Below are 27,288 nucleotides of genomic sequence, written 5' to 3' on the forward strand. Positions count from 1 at the left end.
AGCCTGATTGCGGAGTTCTCTTAAGTGGCCCATACATAGTTCTTTAAGCTGTTTCTTTGAAATGTCTTCTATTGAAGGTGGATCAAGAAAATATTGCTCCCGATCTAGATCTTGAAAAAATTTAAAAATGTAGTTGAGCCAGGGAATTTTCCTCCAGTGAGCTAGGCTAAGGCAATCGGCGATGAGGGAGCGTGTTATATGGCTTTCTGGGTTGCACCATATGCGATGCCATAGAATGAGAGGCTGGCAGCGTATGGTGTCTGTCACAAATTCCATCCCTAGCTCTCGATGTGATGCTAAAATCGGAGAGCTGTGGGGAAGGGCCAGAACGTACTTAATAAAGGCGTTCTCCGTTACCTGTAGTTGGTTAATGCTTCCGTATCCCCAGATGCCTGCTCCGTAACTAGCCACGCTGTGGCACTTTGCGTAGTATAGCGTTAGCAGTTCGGAAGGAGCTGGTTTGCCGAGTTTCCTGGAAAAGGCGCAAAGTGCTGATGTTGCTCGACGGAAGTTGAGGTTTCTGGCTTCAATGGCTTTACGCCAGGTCATTGAATCATCCACGAGTATACCCAAATAGGGGTATACTGTTGTTTTTTCCAGCTTGGTATTATTTATGTGCATGGATTTTGAAGCTCCGTGTTTGGGTCCTATGGTCATTGTAAATGTTTTCTTTGTATTTACTTTTAGACCCAGAGAGTCCATAAACGTCACATATTTGTTCAACTGTCGTTGGAGTTGATTAGCTGTACGGGCCAGGATGACCGAGTCGTCGGCGTAGAGAAGGATGGGTATAGGGCGGCGTGCTATCTGTGGGAGGTCCTGGCTCCCTGCCAACATGGCTTTTTCGATCCCGTTGGTGTATAGATTGAATAAGAAGGGAGCCAGTACACACCCTTGCCTTACTCCTCGTGTGATTTTAAAGGAACGTGACAGTTCGCCGCCGATGCCATAACGCACTCGGCCTTCTGCGTTGGTATATAGACCCCTAAGGAAAGCCAGTATCGGTGGGTCTACTCCAAGATTGGACATAATTTCCCACAGCTTTGCGTGCTGAACGCAGTCAAAAGCCGCGCTCAGGTCTACGTAGACCAGGTAGATTTTTCCTTCTTTTGCGTGAGCATATTTTCCGGCCAGGAGGGTCAGGTTTAGGGCCTGCTCCACCGTTCCGAGCCCCTTCTGGAAGCCATATTGCAGGTCTGTGAAGATGTTATTTACCTGGGCCCAAGATTGTAATCGGTCCAGGAGTAGTCGGCCTTCAATTTTGCCCGTGGAATCCAGAAGGGAGATCGGCCGGTAGCACGCGGGGTCGTTGCGGTCCCCTTTCTTGAATATTGGCAAGAGGGTGGATGATGACCATGATGGAAGGAGACCGATTTCAGCGACTGCAGTCATTACCCGGGTTATTACTAGCGACCAATAGTCACTATTGTGTAAAAACAAGTCCATAGGTACCCCGTCTGGGCCGGGAGCCTTGCCAGTTTTTGACGCTTTGATTGCCTTTCTGACCTCAGTGACAGTGAAGCGTAAATCAATGGGAAGAAAATTTTTCTCTGCTTCGTCCTCGCGTTCTATTTGAGGTGTGTCAGATGGCGAGCCGAAGATTTTTGTAAAGTGGTGAACCCAGTCGTTCTCGGTTACTGCTACGTCAAGGTGGTATGGATCAGTGTTGTTATCTAAAAAAGGTGATCTGATGGTCTGCCAAAATGTGATGCTGTCCTTTTTTAGTGCGCTTTCATGTAGTTGGCACCAAAGGTCTCTCTTTATCTGCCGCCTTCGGTTTTTCCTAGCTTCGTTATATGTTTTCCTCCGGAGTGAAATTAGTTGGGCATCTCTTGGTTTCTGCCGGAGGGCTTCTTTTAAGAACGTGAGGGCCTTTCTGCAGTCTGAATTAAACCATCTTTTAGTTTGGGGTTTGGGTTTGTTTGCCGTGTGTTTGAGTAACTCGTCTCTTATTGCCCCTTGAATGCTATGGAAAGAGGTGATGATTAGTTCGGGGGAGGCCTCTGCGGACAAACAGTCCCTTAACCAGGGGTGCGCTTTTTCAAGTATCCTTTGCGAGGTCACTTCAGGGTCGACTTTCGCCCATTTGATGGCGTACCCGTTCTTCTTCTTTATTGTTATTGATTGTTGGTCAAGAGAACTGGTTTTAATTGCGGAGGGGCCCGCTTTCTCCATTGTGAGCTCCACGCTGAGGGGATAGTGATCACTGATCGGACTGGACCCTACTTTGTAGTTTTTTAGCGATCTTTTACACGTATTAGAGGCTAAGATAAAATCAATGGTGGACATACAGCCTCGCCCATGGAAGGTGGGTAGAAATTCCTGGGCAGGGTCAACTAGTTCATTCACAAAGTCTAGGTCCAAAGTGAATAGAATTTCATTTAACTTGTTTCCGCTTTCAGTGTGTGCGAAGTGAGGGATGGGATTGCCGGATTCAGATAGTAGGCCACAAATTCCGATTTTGTGGTTTGGGCATAATGGGTGATTGAAGTCGCCTCCCCAGATGTATTTTATTGTCGCGCTTGGGTTCGCGCTTTGTAGTGTAGATATGTAAGCCACCATTTCATCTAGATTTGTACAACAGTCCAGAGTACCTGCGTTATTATAATAATTTATGAGTATGTATATATTCCTCGATGCGGTAGTCTGGTGGGTAATTTGGATGATTTGAAAGGTAGGTGTTTCTTTCGTTAGTTTTACCGTGACTGCTATGGTGTTGGAGAAATAGATCATGAGTCCACCTTTTGGTCTTCCCATTGTGCTAGGCGTTGCTTTGGTAAAAAATGTCTTATAACCCGCTAGGTGGAGGGGGGATGTACGCCAAGTCTCTTGTAGACACAAGATTTGGTGGCTTCCTGCTATTTCCAGCCATTGAGGGCATGTTATTTTTCCGGTTAGACCTGCGACGTTCCAGAAAGCTATGCCTATGTTCATGGCCTCGTTGTCTGTCGAGGTGGCGGGTACTGTTTTGTGGTTGGTAGGGATTTCAGCGGCTAAAACTTGGTCAGTGGATGATCTTTCGCTCATGTCCGGTTTTTTGGGGGAGGTGTGGGTCGAAGGGTTGTTTAGTTGGATCGTTGGTGTCTCTGATGTGTCAGGCAGTTTTGATGGGGCTGTCGGGTGTTTGTCAGAGACTGGGTGATATAAGACGGCAACTGTGTGTTGGCTAAGATCGACCATAGATGGTCAATCGACCATATCAAGGCACTCGTATCGATTTTGGGTCGGGAAGCCCTGCCAACCTTCATATGCTGGGTAGGGTCTATCCTGCCAATATTGAGCTTGGCCATCGACGTATCTTTCTCTTGGCCCCCCCCTGTCTAGGTACTCACATGGGTAGTCCCTCCGACTCCATGGTGTTTGACGCCATGGATCCTGGTTTCGTGGGTCTTTGGGATGATGGTGCCATTCCCAGGGTGGTATGATATGATGTTGTTTCGCTGGGGGGTAAAAAAGAGAAAGGCGGTGGGCGTCTATTCCCCCTTTTTTCTCGAGTTGTGGCCAGGCACAGATGTAGTCTACCGTTGCGGGATCTTTGCATGTTACAATGATGCAGTCACCGCGTATTGTTTTCTTGGTTTTGCCTATCCAGGCTACCCTACGTGCTGACGTAATCCCTCCTGATAGGTGTGGTTCGAGAGGTCTATTTATGCTGAGCCACTGCATGGCCTTATTTTTAAGTGACCATGCAGTTTCTGGGGTGTCTTCTGCTAACTCGGGTACTCCTGTTAAAACTATTGTGTAGGGAGTAGCTTCAGGGGGCAAATGGGCTGGGCGTCTAACTGTGGGGAGTATTTTCGGGGTGATTTCCGATGTGTTCTTGGATGTTTTTTGGGGAAGTAATAGATTCGTGGGCTGGGAATCGGGTTTCTCTGTGGGGATTCTACTGGAATCTGGGTTTTGTGCTGAGCATGGGGTGTGTGTCGTGATCTTGCCTTTGGTAGTTGCCTGCTGTGCTTTTTGTTGTAGTGGTTTCTCCAGCTGGGGATGAGGCGTGTTTGCTTTTGGTTTGGGTATGGTAGACGGTGGATTTAGATTCTTCTGTGCTGCGAATGTTGCGTTTGAAGGATTGAGTGTTTTCTGTATGTGTATTTGGTTTTGCTTTTTTGGTGGGTGTGAGGTGTTTCGCTGGCCTTTTACGTCTATCCTAGTGTTTGTATCTAGAAGAGTGGCCGATATTATTGTCAGTTGAGCTTCAAGATTTCTGATGCTCAACTGGATAGGCTTTAGGTATTGGTAGAGTAAATCTTTGGTGGTAGTGAGCACTTGTGATGTGATTCTGCAGGTCTTACATTGCTCGGATGTGTTATTATTGGAAATTGCCTTATGTGGAAGAGTGGAGTCAGGAATGTGCAGTATGCTATTGAAGCATGGGGAGTTTGAATGGGTCATAAGTGAGCTTTGTGTTTTTTCACTGAGTGATAGTCGAGTCTCCAATGTTGCCCTTACCCTCTCGCCATGCTGGGGCGGGTTGTCAGTTGTTTGGGTATCTCCGTGGGTTTGACATCCAGCTAGGTCGGGGGTTGCTTCCAAGTCTTCTGATGTTATTGAGGGATCCGACTCAGAGTGCGTGACTGACAGGTCGACTACTGAAGGGACGGTGTTAAGATCTGTGACTGGGAGAGGCACTGGAAGTGAACTGTTTTGAGAGGTCAGGTTAATTGGGGATACAGCGTTCGCTATAGCACCAAGTGATGAGCGCTTGGCGTTTGCGGTCATAAGATCCATTGAGACTCTCTTTTCCATTAAAGCTATGCTTTGATTTATTGTTTCGTTGACCCGTGATATAAAAAGGTCGATAGGGCCAGTTACTTGTGCTACCTCCTGTGCATGTTTAGATTTGGGTTTGGAAGCACCTCTAGTTTTTGCTGGCATGCTTGTTTGTTTGTTGCTGGGTCGTCTATGAAAGAGGGATGGCCCGGTCCGGTCTCTATCGGGCACTAACGGGCAACAACGGGCCCGCCCTTGGCCCGGGCTTCGCCCGCGCGCGTCCCGCGATGCGCGTGATAGGCCCTGTATAAGTAAGTGGGGTGTGGGGAAGGGGCGGGGCACTGGGAGGGGGCGCGGCTCACGCGGGAAGAGGGAACAGCTGATGTTACTGACGCTGTCCCTCGCAGTCCCCGGGCCGCGCCTCTCGTCTCCGCTGCGGCCTCGCGTCTCCTCTCACAGGGTCTCCAGCTGGAATGGCTCAGGAAGGCTGCTCCTGCAGCAACGGCAATTAGGGATTAGAAAAGGCGCTAGCAAGTCCTCACAGCAGCAAAGTCTCTCTGGCAAGCGGCACCCGTGAAGCGGGGGTCGCGAGAGCTTTTAAACAGCCTGTAGGGGGCGGGGCACTGGGAGGGGGCGCGGCTCACGCGGGAAGAGGGAACAGCTGATGTTACTGACGCTGTCCCTCGCAGTCCCCGGGCCGCGCCTCTCGTCTCCGCTGCGGCCTCGCGTCTCCTCTCACAGGGTCTCCAGCTGGAATGGCTCAGGAAGGCTGCTCCTGCAGCAACGGCAATTAGGGATTAGAAAAGGCGCTAGCAAGTCCTCACAGCAGCAAAGTCTCTCTGGCAAGCGGCACCCGTGAAGCGTGGGTCGCGAGAGCTTTTAAACAGCCTGTAGGGGGCGGGGCACTGGGAGGGGGCGCGGCTCACGCGGGAAGAGGGAACAGCTGATGTTACTGACGCTGTCCCTCGCAGTCCCCGGGCCGCGCCTCTCGTCTCCGCTGCGGCCTCGCGTCTCCTCTCACAGGGTCTCCAGCTGGTATGGCTCAGGAAGGCTGCTCCTGCAACAACGGCAATTAGGGATTAGAAAAGGCGCTAGCAAGTCCTCACAGCAGCAAAGTCTCTCTGGCAAGCGGCACCCGTGAAGCGGGGGTCGCGAGAGCTTTTAAACAGCCTGTAGGGGGCGGGGCACTGGGAGGGGGCGCGGCTCACGCGGGAAGAGGGAACAGCTGATGTTACTGACACTGTCCCTCGCAGTCCCCGGGCCGCGCCTCTCGTCTCCGCTGCGGCCTCGCGTCTCCTCTCACAGGGTCTCCAGCTAGAATGGCTCAGGAAGGCTGCTCCTGCAGCAACGGCAATTAGGGATTAGAAAAGGCGCTAGCAAGTCCTCACAGCAGCAAAGTCTCTCTGGCAAGCGGCACCCGTGAAGCGGGGGTCGCGGGAGCTTTTAAACAGCCTGTAGGGGGCGGGGCACTGGGAGGGGGCGCGGCTCACGCGGGAAGAGGGAACAGCTGATGTTACTGACGCTGTCCCTCGCAGTCCCCGGGCCGCGCCTCTCGTCTCCGCTGCGGCCTCGCGTCTCCTCTCACAGGGTCTCCAGCTGGAATGGCTCAGGAAGGCTGCTCCTGCAGCAACGGCAATTAGGGATTAGAAAAGGCGCTAGCAAGTCCTCACAGCAGCAAAGTCTCTCTGGCAAGCGGCAATCAATGGTTTGTGCTTATGTGCAATTCTAGTAGATAGTTGGTACTATTGTAGGTTTGCAATAGGCAACTGCTGCTGTTGTGTGTTTGTAGTAGACAATTGGTGCTCTAGAGTTTGTGATGACCCCACCAAATACCAAATGAAGTAAAACACCCCATACCGCCCAAAAAGACTTGGCAAGCCGTGCTCCTGTGCCGATGTATTGTGAGGGGATGCCTGCTCATGACACCGATGTATGGCCCATGGCATCCACAAGGGCAGCACGCTGACACCCTAACCAGCATTCTGACACTGAGGCTACCATCTTATAGAGGATTGGCTTGGCGGAAAGGAGCAACCACTGTGCTGATCTGGATCAACACCTCCTCTCACGGAACATTTGGCATTTGCTTATTGCAGCTTTGAAGGCAAGAGTAAAGATCTAAAGTTGCAGCTGCAAGTAGCTCACCAAGTCCTGATTTTTTTTTTTGTTACATCTGAAGCTTTTAGTTGGAGTATGTTCCTGTTATCGAGCCCAATTTCCATTTAACAGGATACACAGAAGAACCGGGGATATTTGAGATACTCAGACCTGACAGCTCTCTAGACTTGTGCCAGAACTAGGGGGCTATACTTATATAAGGGAATGAGCCTCTTGCACTTCTGCAGAGCTGTATAAACGGCAGCTTGTAGATTGTCCCAAAATAATAATGCTTTTTTATAAAAAAAAACAGAAGAATTCACTGGATTTGCTACTTCCTGGTAGGCCACGCCCAGTTCGTCAGACTTTCCCTATTCACCTCAGACGTTCTCAACCTCATCTGCAGAATTCCTCAATAAGCCCTACCCTGTTCAATGGCTACATGACCCCACTTGCCACATCATTCACACCCACACAATCAACAGCAAATCCTATGCTGACGACACCCACTCATACTCTCCCTCTAAAACAAGACCCCAAACACCTGGACCAAGTTCTCCACCTGCATGATCAAAGTCGCCAAATGGATGAAAATCAACTGCCTCAAGCTCAACGCAGACAAATCGGAAGTAGTACTCTTCGGCTAAGTCGCCTCGTTCTGGGATTCTGCCTAGTGGCCTGCGGAACTCGAGTCCACATCCCTCCCAGCAACACATGCAGAAAACCTCAGAATAGTAATCGACAACCAACTTTCCATGAATGTCACTGCCTCCTCAAGATGCTCAAGAAGATCTTCACATAGCTCTCCACCAACACTCAGGCTGGACTGAGGCAACACACTTTATGCAGGACACAACACTCAACTGACCAGAATACTCCAGACCATACAAAACTCAGCAGCTAATCTCACCCTCAACCTCCCACCCCCACACTCACATCACACCTCACCTCAAAGAGATCCACTAGCTCCCAATCCACAAACAAGCACTCTTTAGGCACCTTACATACACATACAAATCCTTTCACAACATTGGTCATACAGCTCCTGCTTCAGCACTGGGATACCCTCCCGGGTGAATTATGCACTCTACAAATAAACAGATCATAACATAACAATGGAAAACGAATTGGTCACCTTGAATTCAAAATGTGTAGCTTGCAGAGTGAACATGGATCTCTGCAGCAGGCGCCCAAACCGCTCAGCTATCTTTTATGCCCTTTATGGAATTATCTACATTGGTAACTGTGCATGTTGCTTTTCCTTCCCATGCACCCACTCCTCCCCAGATCCCTCTGGTTATTATGGTGCCCTACACATGGTAGATTTTTGTACCTTTCCTCCGCATACTTTTAGGTCTAGCTTGACAGCCTAGAGAGGTCTGCTAGACCTAGTGTTACTATTTCTTTAAATTATCTATAAAGTGGGCTTTGGCTTGGCTCTGAAGAGTATGTTTCATTGTTTGGTGTAACTTTCTTCCTCCTATGGAGTGTGTGCATTCCAATACCTTAACGATTATTTTACATTCATAATAGTACTCTGAATCATCGCACATATATTCCTTATCTCATAGATGCATTACATACAGAAATCAACGTTTTTTTTTATTTTGCACATCAATAGACTTTTGCAATGTTTGACTCTGGACTCAAATGGCAAGCCGGAACGTTTGGCTTTGCCAATGTTTGTTTTCAAGCCTGCCACTGCAAGACAATGCACGTTGGCTTATCGGTGGTGCATATTGGGCCTCCCTAGGCAGGGAATGCCAGAGGTGACCGCCTGTGTACAGAAATGTCCTTGCCTCCCCCTTCTATCATGGCTGAGCCAGCCACTAGGCTTCCTCGCCCCGAATCCCTGAAGTAAGCCCCGAATGTACTTCCCACAAAAGCAGCGGCGGGGCAGTGTGCGTGCGTGCGTGCACGACGTTAGCATGTTCTATATGTGCTCAGCAAACAAGGGCCCGCGCACACTCGAAGATTCTTTCCAAGGGGAGGGCTGCATTTTTTGCAAGTCTCCGAGGAGCTCTGAGGGCCAGGGCAGCTTGAGAAGCAGCAGACAAAGGGGAGAGCTGGAAAGGGCTAGTGGGGAGGAGGGAGGAGGGAGACAGAGCAGGGGCTGTGGAGGGATCTAGGAAGAGTGAGAGAGGAGGAAAAATAATAAGGGAGCGACTGGATGCAGTGCTTTGGAGAAAAAGAGAAGAAATTGAGTCATTAAATGGGTTCCAAGAAGTAATGTCGAAAAGGGAGTCCTGGAGGCAGTGGAAACAGAGCTGTTGGAAAGTAGTGGGCAAGAAAAGGGGTGCGATTACTCGGGGTAAGAAGGTGAGAGAGTGTGGGGAGAAAATGTAATGGAAAGGATGGAGAATGTTGGAGAGAAAAGAGCTTAAGGAAAGAAGTGGAAGAGTGAGGAGATAAGAAAGGAAACAGAGAAAGAGACTGGAGAGGTGGTGATTGGAAAATCAAAGAGATGGAAGGTTATTGAGAGGAAGCATGGGCGAGACTAGGAAAATCTGTAGAGAAAATTAAAAGGGGTGGATGAATGAGAGGAGAAGAAAAAAGGAAGCGAGTGGTGGAAAAGCTGAAAGAAAAGGGTGGCAATAGATTTAAAGTGATGGAATGGTGTTAAGAGAAGACAAGCAAGAGATTACAAAAAGAGCTTTAGGGAAAAAGATGGATTGAGAGAAAATTCAGGGAAAACTGGCTAGAGAACAAGAAAAGGAGTGAATAAAGAGCTACATGGAAAAAGAGGAGAGGCAAGGTCTAACAAAAGTGGAAGAGACTGGCTGTACTGTCACAGACCCTACATCCCCCTATTCAATTTTGAACACAAAAATACAGTAAGATAAGGGCCTGTTTACGAGTCTGGCGGTCTTGCGACTGTCAGACTTGCAGTGGGGGTCCACCATCCACAGCATTACGACTTGCAAAGTAGTTGTGGTGGAGGACCACTGGCTGCGCCAGGGAACAGTTGTTCTGGCAGGGGCGCAGCTGCGCCATAACGCAATATGCTGAGCGGGGACTGAAGCAGTCCCGCTCAGTATATTCCAAGTTCGTCCACACCAGCATTTCCTGGCAGGTGCCCTGCCATGAAAAGGCTGGCGGTGAAGGAACTAAGGGGCCCTGCCACTGGGATACATTCAGGCGGGCATAACATTTGGCCCCCTGTCTGTATCCCCCCAAAGTTCCAGCATGGCATGGACATCAAGGTCCATGCCGTGCTGGAACTTTTTTGCTGTTCCCATTGCAGTGCCTGTTTTCCAGGCTCCACCATGGGAAAGTCAAAGGACCGCAGATCGTATTATGAGTTGAACTCGTGTAACATGAGTTCAATTCATAATACGGCTAGTGGTCCTTGCGCGGGTTTGGCGCAGCGGAGGCAGCATTGCACCAGCGCTGCTACGCCAAACTTGTAATCAGGCCCTAAGTCTTTCCCAGTGGCTGTTTCCAAAATGGCCGGCCAACTGAGCTCCAGGATGTATTGCAACTGACTGCAGGTGTGGAGTGAAAAGCCCTTCTACATTACTAGCTCAAATTCCAAAGACACACATGACTTAGTGCCCACATTTCTTTGCCCTGCATGTAGTATGCTGTGCCCCATTATATTCAAGATTATCTTTACGGTGTGAGTCACATACCACTCGAGAAAGGAATACGCTTTTCTATTCTGAATAAATACATAAATGAGGAGATCTCTAACTATCCGCACCTCAATCCGAACCGCCTATGGACTCATCTTTGCTGAAGCAGAGTTTGTGGGTCCTTATTATGGAATAAATACCATCCCCCACCTAGGCGATGGAATTTCCAACACCAGTAAAGTAACCCCCCCCCACCCCGTCTGTAGACTAGGGAGAAAGGCTGAGAGGACTGCTCGCCCGTCCACCAACCCATTTCGGCCTTTTGTTCCGCTAGACAGTTGAGCAGAAATATCTCAGTTGGACAAGGAAGTCCTTGTTGTGTTTGTTCAATGGTAGGCCCTCTGTAGTATTTTCCCTGAGGGCTAACTGGGGGTTCTCTAGGACATCCTCATATGATGGTGAGTCTCTGGGATGTACCCCTTAAAGAGACCATCCAGTGCGAAAAAGAAAAACAGTTCTCGTTACCCAGTCCTGTCTCTAACAATCACCAAAAATGAGTATTCTAGGATTAAGTTTTGTTTGAGGTCAGCTGCTTTTTTTTTGTTTGATGACGTCAGGTGTTTGTTTTTTTGATTATGTCAGTTTTTTGTTTTTTTTGTTTTTGATGCCGTCAGCTGGGTTTTGAGATGTATTGCGACATTCACAGGATGGCCCTTTAAGCATCTCTCTTATATTTACACATGCAGGATTTTGATACATCAATGGGCAGTGTCCTACATTCCACTGCCGGAGTTGAAAAGCTGTGCAACCAAAGAAGAAGTAAGAGGGCAGAGCGATATTTGCATGGAGAACACCCGGATGCAAATGCAGGAGTGCACATGAAGCACATAGGTAGTACTTTTTGGCTGGCATTGGCCCCAGCTACCACCGGGCTGAGAGTGGCGTCCATTTTTTATAACGTGTTTCCTCAAATTTTCCCTGACAGGCTTGAGTGGTGGCCTTGCTCCTCCCAGTATAAATGCAGGACTGCAGGCTCAAGAATGGAAACATCTCAGGACTGAATGGGCTTCTGCACCTGACAAGGGACCACTTGAAATGCCTGCCGATAGGGGGCAGCAGGGATGCTTTTTCATCACTTTTTGAAAGTCTTAAAAGACAAATTTGCTTTTATCTACATCACGCACGCAACGCCCAAAGGGCTAAAAGGGCTTCAGCCCCCCGTGTGTTTCGGCCCTGGCTGCTGCAGCTCGAGCTGCGGTGGGCTCGGCTGGGCAGTGTCTGGAGTCTTATCTCCGGCATGCCCGAGTTTTCCACAGACCTTTAAAGACCATTTGCATATTTACATACCTTTATAAACTGGTTACTGAGGCTTAGTTTTTTTTCTGGTTCCAGTACCATCTGGGCCCTCACTCTTCCTATTCCTTACATTTGTATTTTACATTTACTGCCCTCATGTGAGAATGCATTGCATGAAAAGGAATATGAAGTAGGGTTCCCAAAAGAAAAATACCAGCCATTAGTTGATTAAAGAGCCTACAAAGACCTCGTCTTGACACTAAATAGGGTTACAAATAAAATAGTATGTATTCATTTGTAATGTGACTTTTCTGTCTTTGTTCCCTTTAATTATTACTCATGGATAACTCAGGCAGCCCTAAAACACAATTAAAAAGGCTTCTATTTATGTTTGCTGTTCCAAGTATGCACAGATAAGTGCTGAAAATATGCTTTACATGTTGAGTTACTTCAAGTGTCTGGGAATGCACCCTGCATTCAGACAACTCACGCCTCATTCTCGCCCTTCACTTTCACACTGACCCTGCACTCACAGGGATCACAATGTACTCACACTGATCACCATGCATTCACACCATCACCCTGCACTCACAATGACCACACACCAATTAGGCCACTCGCCATGAACTCACACCGTTCTCCCTCCACTTACCCTGCGGTCACATGAGCACACCGCTCACTCTGCACTCACAATGATCACTCTGCACTCACAATGCACTTGCGTTGATCACCCTGTACCTCACCCTGCAGTCACACAAGCACACTACTCACCCTGCACTCATGTGACACTTCACTCACCTGTCCCTCTCAGTGCTCATTCTGCAATCTCACTCAAACAAGCCCATCACTAACCATACACTCATTCGTCCCACTCTGCACTTACATCTACACCCAAATTCATATGGTCACCTCACTCACCCTGCAGTCAATCCTCTCACCCTATTCTCACACTGTTGCATCGCACGCCGTGCACTCACATGGGCACTCCTGTCACCCACACACCACAGAGGGATAATGTGCCTGCTACAAAGAACATGTACCATGCACATCACAGAACTAAGTGTGAGTAACCTATGAGAAGCGCTATAAAAAAATTAAATGTTTGTCAGAAAGGGGCTATAGAGAGATAAGGTGCATTGTTGGCGAATGGCAGTGAGGGAATTCATAGAGGAGGAAGTGGGGAAGTGGCGGCAAAAAAGACTGTTGCACTGTGCGCGACCAGTTCTAGGGCCAGACCTGGCTGGGAGTCTTAGGCCCGCCCCCCTCCCGAAATTCGTGTCTAGTTGCGCCCCTGATCTATACTGTAGTCATACGTGAGAGTGCTACAAGCATGAATGAAAAAATAAAAAGAATGGAAAATATAACCTAATTTTCAAAGTTTTATTGAGTAACACATTTCCCAGGTGGACTGGCTGAATGACTGTAAAAGAGGGAACTTTCATTTTAAATCACATGAGAGAACATGCAAATCAACCAGCACAAGGGTGGATAACTCTTCACTAATCCATGGCTTCTTGTGTGAGTCTCAATACTGCTGAGTCTGTTAGGCAATTATACATTGGCCCATGCCAACCCAATCCAGTTGTTTGTTTTGGCATTTCGAGGCTATTTTCAAATTATACATTGATAAACACACAAAGAAAAAACAAGAAGTTGCTCTGCATCTCGTGGGTCATGGTCTATTCTACATTGAACAATGGTTACAAACTGCATAAGCCACGCTGAACATTTGCAATTTTTTTTTGTTTATTTTAATATATCGATATATTAAAGTTGGCAGCAGATACACTAGTTAAGGCTACATTGAAAACCTTGAATCCGAGGCCACATTCGACAGATTAGGATTTTAGCACGCCAATAACCAGCACTTCTAAACTTTCACTAAAAACGTGTGTGGCCACTGGCCAACTATGAGATTTGCGTTTTTCCGTCCAGTGTTCCGATGGAAAATGAAAGTTGAAAAGATGGGTGACAGGGCGCGTGGCTATTTAGGCGAGCAGTGGCTAAATGAGTGATGATGATAGCTGCTTTTATTAGTGGCGACCAAGATAACAGTGAAGGCATTTTTGTGATGTCCCTTGTGATGCCCTTTGTGCAGCCTAACGTACTATTTTGAGTGTGGAAGAGGTTGTTTTTGCAGCGTTGACTGTAACTGGCAGTATTTGAGTATATGGTTGTTTTGGATCAGAACCGATCCTTCTACATACATTTGTTTCAAAGGGATAGTAAGGTTTTATATTATGAACATTGGAGAGTCAGTTTGCTTGGTAGAGAGTGTTAACGTCGCCAAAAGTACTGTTTTGGGTTCTGGAATAATATTCATCATTACACGTGCAGTGTGCATCCTGGTGCGTGGGCATTCTGTGCCACTGTCAGAAAACTTCCAAAATGGTCCCAAGCATTTGACCTTAGATCATCAGTCGGCATTTCCTGTGTGTGTGTGTATGGTGCACACGGGTGCACTGAGTGTAAAGGTCAAGCGTGTGACCTTGCCTTGAGCATGGTTGGTTGTACATGTCACAGCCGTGCTCTGCTATGTGGTATGTGCAGGACATAACCTTGGGTAGCGCCCTGCGTACATCACCTCTGACAGTGGTAGATCTGATGTCGCACTGTTGGTCTGGAGGGGTTATTTTCTGTGGTTGGCACCCAAAATGTGCGCGGTGATTGCGAATTTGGATATTTCATTTCATTTGGCTTTGCAGATCCGAAGGGCACTTTTCTTACTTTGACTGTTTCTGGGTCGAGGGGCATCTGCCCGGCCGCACCCACCTGGGCAGCAGGTGAATCTCGGAGGATTTTACGCAGTGACAAAGCAAGGGTGTCGGAGCTCAAATGCTGGAGGAGATTGACCCGGCACCCCTTTTCGGGATGAAATGACAGCCATAAATGGGGTGCGGCGGGTCCCGGTGCTAAATCACCTGCTGCTCTGATAATCGCTGCGCCCCCTGATTTGTGACTCACACGGCCGAGGGTACATTTATAATAAATCAGAATTAACTATATGCCAGAGTCATTTCTGGTGCAGACTCGTGTCATCCCGCTGTATTTGTGTCTGCCACACATTCCCCCTTGTACTTCCTCATTACATTGGCAGAGACCCAATCAAAGGTGGCGGAGGTGTGGGAACTGTTCACCATGCTCCAAGCCAATCAGATGCTCAGATTGAAATAGGAAATGCTGAGATGGGAATCTGAATGGCAGAAAATAAAGCAGCATGGTTGTGCTACTTTTATATGAATTTCTGACAAGCCCTAAGTCATTAAAAACAAGCAGTGGCACTGGCAAAGCCAATGGGTCTGGCCTTAAACAAGCGTGCACTATTATTTATTGATTTAAATGCGTACACAATCTGAGCAAAGCCTGAAAAGTTATAAAGTATATAAAAGTGCACTTCTTTTCGGGCAGCTCCACATGTATGATCTGGCAAAGTGTCATCACCCACAGTGGTGGGCGGATGCAAAAAGTGCATAACTCTCGAATTGCCCAATGGATGAAGAGCACACTGAAAGCCCCTTCATATATGCATGTGTATGCATCTTTTTTAACATGAGGCTGGCACGACAGCCAAAAAAGCCTAAAGGCCAGGCATAAAAAAAAATTCTAAGGTTGAAGATATTTCTGACTAAGCATCCAATCTAGTGATAAGTTGCACATTGATTTTGTCCTGAAAATGTATCCAGAGGTAAAATTAAAGAGATATGTTTTTTGACTGCCTTTACGGTCCCTTTTCTGAACCTGTTCACACAGTTCTAGCAGAACTTGGCATTAAAATTGTTAGTTACATGTTGTAAATGATGATAATGGTCCAAGTAGATGAATATATGATATTTATTAAGAACTACAGAGAATAACTGGTGTCCCCATCAGAAAGCAGGGAGCTAACTGACAAGACAGAATACAGAGACATGTGACATCAGAAACATAGAATGTGGTTCTTAAAGTAATACTACAGAATAGAAATGATGAGAATACAACATATCCTCTCTCCTTCGCATAGATAACAGAATAAAAAAAAACAGAAATGAAATAAAAAAACAGAACTCATGCCCCTCGATATAAATCTACATCAATATGAAACAAAATTTCGTAAGTAACTAGGAGGCCTTCTTTCCCTTTGACCTCTACCAGTATCAGCAGAACTCCTATTGACTGGTTCTGACACACGGTTAGACTGAGGTAACTTAACCGCCTTTTCAGCTCTCTTATACAATGTTACCCGCCTCAAGTTCCAACACTCACCATTAAATAAAGTTACAAATCTTTTATGAACAGACTTTACTTTAAACGGACCTCTAAATTTCGTCAACCCGACGCCAACTCTTCCTGGTTTCACTTTCACCCAATCATTCACCGATAGATTGCATTGACTCCCTGACACCTTCCCGCTTTCCAGCTTGTCCAACCCCTCTCCACCTTCGTGTTTCTCAAACACTCCAGTACCCAAACACTCCTTCATCCATGCAGCAACTAGTTTGGTACCAGCCGAACGTCCTCTCATCATGCAAAAGGGAATCTCCCTTGTCACGCCATTCTCAGTAGTTCTATAGGCCCAAACCAGGTCATTAACTAATTCTCTCACATTGGCTTTAGATGAGAGGGCCATTTGAATCGCACCTTTGACCATACGGTTCGCCCTCTCAACAATGCCATTACCCTGTGGGTTGTAAAGTGAAGTTCGTGAATGTGTAATGCCACATTCCTCTAAAAAAACTAGCCATTTGTGCGGAAGTCAATTGCGTTCCATTATCTGTGATAATCCTCATAGGAAAACCCTCTTCTCTGAAAATGTCCTTCAACGCAATGATAGTGCTGCTGGTGGTGATTTCCTTCATGAATTTGACTACCAACCACTTTGATGAAACATCTACAACCACCAAACCAAATCTCATATCTTGACTCAACTGATAAAAGGGCCCAATAAAATCAAGACATATGGTGTGCCATGGACACCCTGGGTCTTCAATTTTACCACAACCATTCTGACTACCCACCTTAAGCCTCTTCTCACTTTCCATGCAATCAGAACATCTTTCCACCCAGTCAGAAATTTCGAGGTCCATGCCTGGCCACCAAAAGTGTTCTCTCACTCTTCTTTTAGTGAGAGACTGCCCTAGGTGACCCTCATGAGCCAACTTGAATAAGGCGAACCTCACCTCCTGTGGCGGGATGAACTTATCTTCTTTCAGGATGATCAAACCCTCATTGTCCAAAATAGACAAATCTTCCAACACCTTTAAATATGGACGAAGAGCAGGAGATACACAACTCTCTCTCCTTGAACCCTTTACAATAAGGTCTTTCACCCCTTTCAACACCTCATCCTTCACCATAGAGGCATTCCACCAACTCCTACTAATCGCCCCAGCACACATCTCTACTAGCTCATCCACAGCTGCCACAGACCCTTCTGAATTGAGTGAATCCACTCCTGGTTTATCTACTATTTCCCAGGGTAGTGGAAGTCTGGAAAGACCATCAGCTTGGCAGTTCTTCCAACCAGGAATATATTCCACAGTGTACAAATATTCTTGGATTCTTGCAGCTAGTCTGGCCAACCTCGCTGATCCCTTCCCAGCCCCACCAGGTGATAAGATCTTAACCAAAGGTTTGTGGTCCGTTAACAGTGTAAATTTGAACCCCCACAAATACATTCTATAATACTCGCAACTCCATGCCGCAGCAAGGGCTTCTCGTTCTATAATAGAATAATTTCTTTCTGTGGTTGTGAGAGTTCTTGACGCAAAGGCAACAGTCTTCAAGCCGGAATCATGCATTTGAGCTAGCACTGCACCGACACCTACAGCACTTGCATCCACTGTTAAAACAGACTTACGATTGGTGTCAAACGATGTCAAGATACCAGCCTCACATATCTCTCTCTTGATTTCTTGAAAGTGCGTTTTTTTTAAGTTTGTGAAAGACTGGCGAAAATACAGATAAAGTTCTAAAAGGAATTTTTAAAAAGGAATTGTTGTGAAGGCACTACGCAGCTTGTAGTGTGAGATGTAGGTTTATTCACAGGAATTTAAATTGGATTAGAGACAGAACCCTCAATGCTGTTGCTCCTTCAAAGGGAGAAGAGAGAGAAGAGAGAAGAAAGGAGTGGGAGAGAATTTATGGATGGAAATAGAGAGATTGCGGAAAAGAGGACGGGGGCAGGGCTAGTTTGACTGTGCTTGCCAAGGCTGCTGTTGCTCCCCAGTCCGGCCCTCCAATGAGAACTGGCAGGACACTCCCTTGGGCGTTGTCAGCTTCACATGAGGTGCAGCTGGCATGTTCCCCTGGGCTGAGGCACCCCAGCCATGCGCAGCAGTAAAGGCAAAGAAATACTCCCAATCCGTTCTGATCCGTTCTGAGGCAATGTGTTGGGATAAATGAAAAATATTTGCTGGTCTTTTTGTATAGCACTAACATGCGAAGTCTCTGAGAGCGAACAGCAGCCATTGGATAGTTCAGTGGCCCAGAGTCCCTGCCCGCGGGATGCCAACTGGGACATGTGCAGAGTCCCCCCTGCCTGTGGGACGCTAGCTGGGACATGTGCAGAGTCCCTGCCCGGGGTATGTCAGCTGGGACCTATGCAGGGTCTTTGCCTGGGGATGCCAACTGGGACCTGTGCAGGCCCCCTGCCAGGGGGATGCCAACTGGGACCTGTGCAGGGTCTTTGCCTGGGGATGCCAGCTAGGACCTGTGCAGGGCCCCAGTCCGGGGGATGCCAGCTGGGACCTGTGCAGGGTCTTTGCCTGGGGATGCCAGCTAGGACCTGTGCAGGGCCCCAGTCCGGGGGATGCCAGCTGGGACCTGTGCAGGGCCCCTGCCCGGGGGATGCCAACTGGGACCTATGCAGGGTCTTTGCCTGGGGATGCCAGCTGGGACCTGTGCAGGGCCCCTGCGCGGGGAATGCCAACTGGGACCTGTGCAGGGTTCCTGCCCAGGGGATGCCAGCTGGGACCTGTGCAGGGCCCCTGCGCGGGGAATGCCAACTGGGACCTGTGCAGGGTTCCTGCCCAGGGGATGCCAGCTGGGACCTGTGCAGGGCCCCTGCCCAGGGGATGCCATTTGGGACCTGTGCAGAGTCCCTGCCCGGGGTATGCAGCTGGGACCTGTGCAGGGCCCCTGCCCGGGCGATTCCAGCAGAACTTACTAAACCCTCATCTTTCAAGGTCAGTTGAATCTGGTTATGGCCGCACATGTCATTCAGGGTAGAGTTGTCTGTAAGGACAGCAGTGACGTAGCAAGTGTGCCACTGACCTCAGAGCAAGCAACGAAAACGCCCTTCTGCTGTTAATTAGATCATAAATGTCAGCATTATTCAGATATTGATGGCTGGGCCCCTCAAGCCACAGGGACCCGGCGCCACTGCACCTGCTGCACCACTCGAAGCTACGCCCCTGATAGACAGACGATCGTGATTGTTAAACCCGACGCTGCTCTCGGCCCCACCCAATGGAATTCATTTCATCGACCTCAGAAGGATGAAAAGCTTGGAAGGTGCGTCATAATGTGAACCTGTGAAATGTGTGTTAGGCAGCGATCGCCGCAGCAGATACAACGCCCAGCCGAGTAGCTACATCAACTTGCCCTAATAAATGCAGCCGCCTTCTGTGTATCAATTATGCAGGAAACGCGTGTATGTGGCCGACCACCCACGAACTCATTTCAGATTTTATTTCGAGTCAGAGGTGTCCAGGTGCATTCATAGAAAAGGTTCCTCTTGCATCAAGTTTAATGCATATTTATGCATTCTCTAACACGACTATATTCTCAAAGTCAACACTATAAGGGAGCGAAGGTCCAAAAATAAATGAATAGTCACAGTGCCCTGTTTGTTTTGCCTACGTTTAAATGCTGCAAGTCATCGCAGGTAAAGGAACCGAGATGCGTGTATAAAATATGCATGATGGGCTGTAATAATCGTAACACCTTTTATTTACAACGCTATGAACAATTAGGCCCATCATACGAAATTCCTATCACACTGGCGTAATCTTGCGAATTTCACATTATACCAAATACTCAAATTTCACCTCAATTTTAGGTCGGAAGCATAGAAATCACCTGAACGACCGAAACCAGAGCAACGGTTGATCTTGGCAGCTGTGTTTTTTGCGCCATCTTTTTTTTTGCCTAAAATGCATCCCCGCATCCAAAATTGATGCAAGATCATATTTCACACTCACATAGAACGCTAAGGGACAATTGTTGCATTTAAGTATTTTTTTGTGATTTCGTGTAACATTTGCACAATTTCGTGGATTTACACGAAATAAAATTAGACAGGTTTCTCACACTCAAGAGCCATGTTATAGAACAAAAATATTACTGACCTATTGCGGCTATTCCAGTACATTTTACTGGAAGTGTGTCGGTCACTGCATGGGCCTACTAAATCTAAGACGCTTCTGTAACCACTGCCAGCACACTTAAGGGTTAAGAAGTATTGCAGGATATTTTGTGGGTAAAAGAAGTTCAGTCACTCATGTGTGATGTAACGCTGGCGGCCCTGCACATGTGTGAGTGAACCAACATCGTCTGTGGCATTGAACGTTTACTGTAAACTTGAAAGGCCCGTGACGCTGCTCGTGCATCTGAAAACCTTGGTTGCGCCGTATAGGTTTGTATGAGGCGTAAATTATGCGGTGTGTGCGGCACACCAGTGTGTGAAGTAAAGCGCTTCGCTGGTGGCACTGCACGCGTGTCTGTAAAGCGTGGGGTGGAGTTGTAGTCTACAACTCCAACTTGTAGACACTGCACAGCTTTGTTGTAAAACTCAGTGTTCGTGGAACTGCACGTTGGTGTGAAACTTGCAGTTGAACGCTCTGCATGTGAGTCTGTAAATGTGTTGGGAGATGCACGTGTGTCTGTAACCCTGCAGATGTATGTGTTGGGGCACGGGATGTTGTGTCGGTGAACCTGACTACTCTGGTGCATGTGTGCGTGTGTAGATCTTGCAAGGTTGGAGGCACTGCAGACTGTATGCGTGTAAAGTGTGTGTGTGTCTAAAACGTGCAGGGTTGGTGTGTGTAAAATTAGCAGATTTGGTAGGACAGCACGTGTGTTTTAAAGCCTGTGGAGTTGGTTACACTACACCTGTGTCTTTATGACATCTTCGGGGTTGTTGATCCTGCACATACGAGCCGGTAAAGCTCATAAGGTGTGTGTTCCTATACACGAGCTTACACGGCTGGTGACACGGCGCGTGTGTATCTGTGGAATGTGTGGGTTGGTGCCACTGCACGCGGGTCTGTAAAACTGGAAGTGTATGGCGGCCCTGCGACTGTACGCATTTGTAAAGTCTGCACGTGTGAAGCCTTGTGACGCTGCAAGCACGTGTGTCTTAAACCTTGCAAGGTTGGTGGCACTGCACTCATGTCTGCATAGCTCACGTTCTACGTGGCACTGCACCCGTCCCTGTGAATATGAAGACACGTTCATAAAGCACGAGTTGGTCGAAAAAAAAAAATCACAGCGTTACTAGCGCTGCACAGGTGTGAACGAGAGAAACTCACAGAGTACATTACATTGTATACATCTTGCAAGGTTAGAGGCACTGCATGGCGTCTAAAGACTGTTGGGCTTGGGTTGTGTGTGTAAATCTTACGAGACACTGAATGTGTGCACTGTGGAACTTTCAGGATAATGGCACTGCACGACTGTGTGTATATGTGCAACTTCAGGTGTGAGTCTGTAAGACAGGGCTGTTAGCACTCAACATGTGAGCTGTAAAACTGACATAGTTGACGCAGAGGTTAAAGTGGGCCTATTATGATTGTGGAACAGGTGTCATTGAGGGCAACGTAAATCTCGCAGCAGAGGTAAGTGGCACTGCACATGTGTCTGTAAAACGTAACAGGCACGGTTGGTATCAGCGCTGGTGTAAGCCGCGCAGGCTCAGTAGCGCTGCACGTGTTTCTGGGTAGCTCCAAGGTTGGCTGCACTGCTGGTGTGTGTCTGCAAGCCTGCACGGTTGGTGCAACTACAAAGGTGTCTAAAGCGTCCAGTGTGGGGGGCACTGCGCATTTGTCTGAGAAGATGGTGGGGTTGGTAGTGTTGCACCTGTGTTTGTATACATGTAGCGGTTGCTGGCACTGTATATAGTTTTGTATATATTGCATGGTTTGTGGCACTGGACGTGTGTGATTTCGTGTGTTGGTGGCCTTGCACTTGTGTCTGAAACGTGTGTGGACCTTGGTAAAACTGTGGTGTTTCCACAGCGCCTGTCACTGTTGAGACCGTATTTCGATTCACTGTAAACTACAGGGGCCAAATACCCATGGCAGTGGTACACATTTTAACAACGTTGGACTGATGAAAGGCTGAGCAAATCCCGCCAAGATTTCAAACTTTGGATGAGGTTTATTACCGGTGCTCAGCCCAGAAAGATTCCTTATATGGTTGCGACATTGTATTCATATGTATGTTTTATAGCACCTAGCAGCCACTTCACAGCGCTTATTAGTGGGCACCCCAATAGGTGCAAATCGACATTTCTACAGTTCATCGCGTTCCTTCCTTTTCCAATGGCCCCTCTCCAATCGCAATACATTAATTTCGTGATTAATAGGTTCAGGCCGGCGCGAGAGTTATGAGAAAAAAATCGCCTTACCTGTTCTTGCACCCGGTAGTTCTTGCAAGATGAAGAGCACGACCAGCATCAAAGGCGACGTCCGGCATGTCCACACACGACGGTGTCTGCTCGTGCCTGGGATACGTCGACCCATGTCTGGAGGAATAGCGCCGGCAAGGTTTTCACTCTAAGGGTCGGGCTCCGTATCCTGAGCCAGCTAGCGCCTTAAGGAGGCATGCGCCTACGCCTGGGCGCCAAGGGTGCTCGGCTCCTTTTGATTCGACGTAGTTACCTCTCGCAGTCGACGAGAAACTTGGAACAAGTTTACCATGGGGATGTTATCACGGTCCTCTCTCCTTCAGAACCCCGTCTTGTTGTAACTTGTTGAATCTTCCGACGAAACAGAATAGCGAAAACTACAATAAATAAAGTGGTCGCCGGTGCTTTAAAAGGACATTTCTTCCGATCGATAACGTGATTTTCGATCAGGAAGCTTTCTGCCAAACGTGACTCCCCAGAATGGCTAGCTCAGGTGCTACTGGGAAGGGATGTGCAGAGGGAGAGGAGGGGGAGGCAGTGGGGTAGGGAGTGAGGGTTGGGATAGAGGACCGAGCTAGAATGCCTTCCCCATTGGACCACTGACCCGCCAGTCTCTCGGGCAGGGCGGGGATTAGCAAGCCGCCAAACCCTTTCAGTGAGAAATGGCAAGTGAAGAAAGATGAGCGGTACAAAAGATGCAAGCCTCCTCCCCCGATAATCCACACACACACCGGGCAGCTCCCACCATGCAGCTCCTCGGCCGCAGCTTTCTCACGCAGAACTCAAGCAGGGGCACAGGGTGAGAATATGCAGATTATCTCCGGGAACGCCCAGACTCACCATCAGTGGCTGGAACTAAAGCTCAGACAACTCTCATGAGCTGAATCCGTCTTTGGCAGATAAAGTGGGACCTCTCTCAAAGATGTTTGACAATCACAGACATGCCCCATTGGTTAGGATTGTCAGCGTGATGCAGTTGAAATGCCTCAGGGTAGCCCCTCAGAAGTGTGGTAAAAGATGCCAGTATTAGGGCGAGTAACTCAGAGTGGAATGGGGGGTAAAGGTGGGTGGCGAGCCAAGAAATTAACATGGAGAGCTGAGCCAGAGTCGAGCCAAGGGCCTTAGTACCATCATGGCAACACCCCCCACCCCCAAACACATAGCATGTCTGCAAATAAGTACACACCACACAGATTTTGTATTGGGAAAATTGCTGCAGGTTTATTACATACAACGTTATGTAATATGGTGGGTTATTTTATGGACGATCCAAGGGCAGGCAGCATTCTCGCATTGACAGGCACTTATTAAAAGTCGTAGTTTTTTTAAACGTGCATAGAAATGTTCATGTCCACACACTGACCACAATGCCACTGGTGCACTAAGAGGCCAGTAACTTGTTACATGCACCCTACATGTGGCCTAGGATTTTATCATCATGCAGCAGCAACGCTAGAGTGTATGAAAATCAAACACAAGAGGTTTTTATAGACTACACATCCTGAATTCAAAAAAGGTTCGGTGATATATAAAATTTGCCAAGGATCACACCGTTTACTGAAGCGACGAAGCTGTGATTGATCTCAGATATTGTGGATTCTTGGACATCTCTGTGCCTCGCTTTTGATGCAAAACGCACAAGCCATTTGAAGATCTTCCGCAACATTTTCAGGGTATAGGAATAGAGATGGTGTTAACTTGGACGAGTCACGGTGAGTTGCTTGTCCATTGCACCACCAAGTTCAAGTTTTTATTTGATTTAGTTCTCTCCTGTGAACAACCATTTTAAAAAATAAATTTGTTATAAAACATTAATATGATAATCATTTCAAAACGGTTTTAAAAAGGACTTTAAACATTTAAACAAATTATGACATACAAATTCATCAGTCGGCGATTTCAGAAGTGAAATAAGGCCTTGGACTGAAGTGATATAATATCTGGTTCGAATAGGTTTTAAATGCCGGGATCTGGCCTTGACCAGTGTCGGATTTGGGCATTCAAACAGAACATGCAGTAAGTCTTGCACTCCTCCGTCACATAAATCACAGATACTGGTGCTGTTTTCAGTGAGGTTCTATCTAGATGTAAATGCTTTTAGAGGGAGAATTCATGGACCGTAATATAATGATACAGCGCCGGCCTCTATGCCCTAAGGTAAAATAAATGTATTGTTGCTGGTATCTGTATTCGATTGATTCTGCATACTGTTCGTAATCTTTTAATTGAGAGCAATGCTTGATGTCAAGGTCATAACTTATTCTCGGTGTCAAGTGTTTTAAAAGAGCCTCAAGTGAGCAGGAATCCAGGGGCCTCGTTTATGAGGCCTTGCGTCACTTTTACGCCCCCGGTGCGTCACTTTCCGTGATGCACCAGTGGCGAAAAAATGCGCCTTGTTATGCCATATTTACACAGTGACACATCTAGGTAGATGTGTCACTTTGTACACCCCTGCGCCACATTATACCTGCGCCAGGTATAATGTCTGCAAGGGGGGGCGTTTTGACGCACGAAAGAGTCATGGAAGTGACGCAGTGAAATCTATAAGATTTCACTGCGCCATTTCTTAGCCGCTAATGCATCAAAATCTTACGCCTGCTTCATGGCAGGCGTAAGACTGACGCAGGCACAAACGAATGGGACTTGCCCATGTGAAAGTACACATTGCTGGAGTTGCGTCACTTTTGTGACACACTCCAGCAATGCGTCACTTTTGCGCCTACAGATACGTCAGAAATACTGACGTATCTGTAACTCCTTGCGACATGATGCGTCATATTATAAATATGACGCATCAATCATGTCGCAAGGAGTGCGCACCGAGAAGTGACGCATCGCTGCTTTCACGCAGCGATGCGTCATTTCTCATAAATGAGGCCCCAGGATTTCAAAAGTGTTGTTGTACAGTTCGATAAGGTAAACGCTGCAGTTAGATTTTGTCTAAAAGTGTGATGTGGTGATTCAGTCCTGAAAGTCTCAGTTTTTAATATAACTCTTAAGGTCCCTTGTTCAGTGTGTAGAAGATTGTAAGCCCATCTTATGATGCTAGTGATAGCTCTGGCGTACAAGCTAACCAAAGAGAGCCCGAGGCGCAAAGCTTGTGCAGGAACTGCTTGATGGACTTTAATCAGTTTACAATGGATTTTCCCTTCTTTAATTTGTATTTGTTACCACCGTTTTATTGGAATGTATTCCAATGCATACAATAAAGTAGGTGGAATTTTAGAACTAAAAATCTCTAATAGAGAATGAAAATGCATGTATCCAGTGGAGGAATATAAGTGTTGACGTGCCCCAACGTGTACATCTGCGTTGTGGCCTATGTGCTGAAAGTGAGAGGAATTTTGTAATGTTTGTGGAAAAATTCACCCCAGATATGTGTATTCATTGACCACCTCTAAAGATTTCCCCCCTAGAGACCATTTGAATTTGGTGTCTTGCTTTCTTCCTCTAAACGGAACGATTTTCATTTTAGATATGTTTGGGACAAACATTTTTTTCTGTATATCTAGTTAGAGCCTATAGGTTCCTTTGTAGGTTGAATGGTGTGAGATCTAATATAACTATGTCATTGGTGTACATCATGAAGTGGATTTTACAGGATGATACGTTTGGGGGAAGTTAATAATTTTTGTAAAACAGTGCAGGAGATCACTTATGTATAAAGAGAATAGGAGGGGGCTAAAAGACAACCTTGCCTCAGGCCATTCGGTGTTGCTATTGGTCGAGTGAGTCCCTTCCCTCTCCCCATTTGTTTTTGACACCATGTTGCTGTGTGCAGTGATGTAAATATATTGAGAAGTTTATCAAGCATTCCTAATTGTTTAACTTCTTTCCAGAGTGTTGGTCTATCTACTCTGTCAAATGTTGTCGTAAAGTCAACAAAAACGCAATTGACGACCTGCGATTTCGACACAACATATTTGTCTATGACTATCTGTAGCAAACGCTATATTATCAATTATGGAGTGTTTTGATCGAAACCCAGCTTGAGATATAGGGATCACTCCTAAAGAAAAAGCCCAGTCCTTCAGATGTTCCAGGACGCTTGCTGCAAAGATCTTCCTTATAGCGTTCAAGAAGGCGATTTGTCGATAGTTGCTGGGAAGTGACGAGGAGCCCTTTTTGAAAATTGGGATCACAATGCTCCCTCGTAATGATTTTGGGATTTCCCCGGTAGCATAACAATGAGAATATAGGGGAGCTAAAAACTTGCTCCAGTCTTCTGGGTTGCTTTGCAGTACTTTTATTGGGATCTGAATCGGACCCATTGCTACAGAAGATCTGGTCTATTTTATGTGGTATTCTTTTTGCCGTACTGCAGGGGCGAGGATATCTTGGGTATTTTTTTTCCATTTTACTTATTGATTAGTTCAAGTTTTCTTGCCTCATATTTGACTTATATAAGTCATGGATATATTTTTCCCATTCAGATAGAGGAACGGGTGAGGTTTGCAGGGATTTCTTTGTTCCTGTTTCTTTGGCAATTAAGCTCCAGTATGCCCAACTGTTTTTTTGTTTGCCTGCTATTTGGATATCAACACAATTTTGATCCTGTTGAGCTTTTCGTTTTTTTTCTTTTACCCGCCAATAGAATTTCTTTATGTTTTTGATTTTTTGTGCCTGATCTCTGAAAAGTGTAGAAATTGCATCCAAATTAATTTATTCAATGTGGTTGATCCTAGATCTAGGCTCTTTCTTTTCCAGTTTCCCACATGCGTTTTCCGACATTTTGGAGTATCCAGCAGGGATACAACTGCTTTGTTAAGGACTACTTAATCAATCAATCAATCAAGGCATTTATAGAGCGCACTACTCACCCAGCGTCTCAAGGCGCTGGGGGGGGGTGCCGCTACTACTCGAACAGCCAGGTCTTGAGCTTCTTCCTGAAGGAGAGGTGGTCTTGGGTCAGGCGGAGGTCGGTAGGGAGGGTGTTCCAGGTCTTGGCGGCCAGGTAGGAGAAGGACCTTCCTCCTGTTGTCGCTCTTCGGATGCGGGGGACGG

The 27,288-nt window shown here is 47.1% G+C and overlaps 1 protein-coding gene across 1 annotated transcript in view; it reads right to left on the bottom strand.

The window, feature by feature from the left end:
- Positions 1-22,844, bottom strand: part of COL5A3 (collagen type V alpha 3 chain) — a 598,884-nt gene extending 576,040 nt beyond the window's left edge. The window contains exon 1 of the mRNA XM_078650321.1: positions 22,285-22,844. Within this exon, the coding sequence (XP_078506447.1) occupies positions 22,285-22,399 (115 nt within the window). The 5' untranslated portion in view covers positions 22,400-22,844. The remainder of the gene's footprint in view (positions 1-22,284) is intronic.
- Between the last annotated feature and the right edge of the window lie 4,444 nt (positions 22,845-27,288).

This window comes from Lissotriton helveticus, chromosome 1_1 (assembly GCF_964261635.1).
Source record: "Lissotriton helveticus chromosome 1_1, aLisHel1.1, whole genome shotgun sequence".
Lineage (NCBI taxonomy): Eukaryota > Metazoa > Chordata > Amphibia > Caudata > Salamandridae > Lissotriton > Lissotriton helveticus.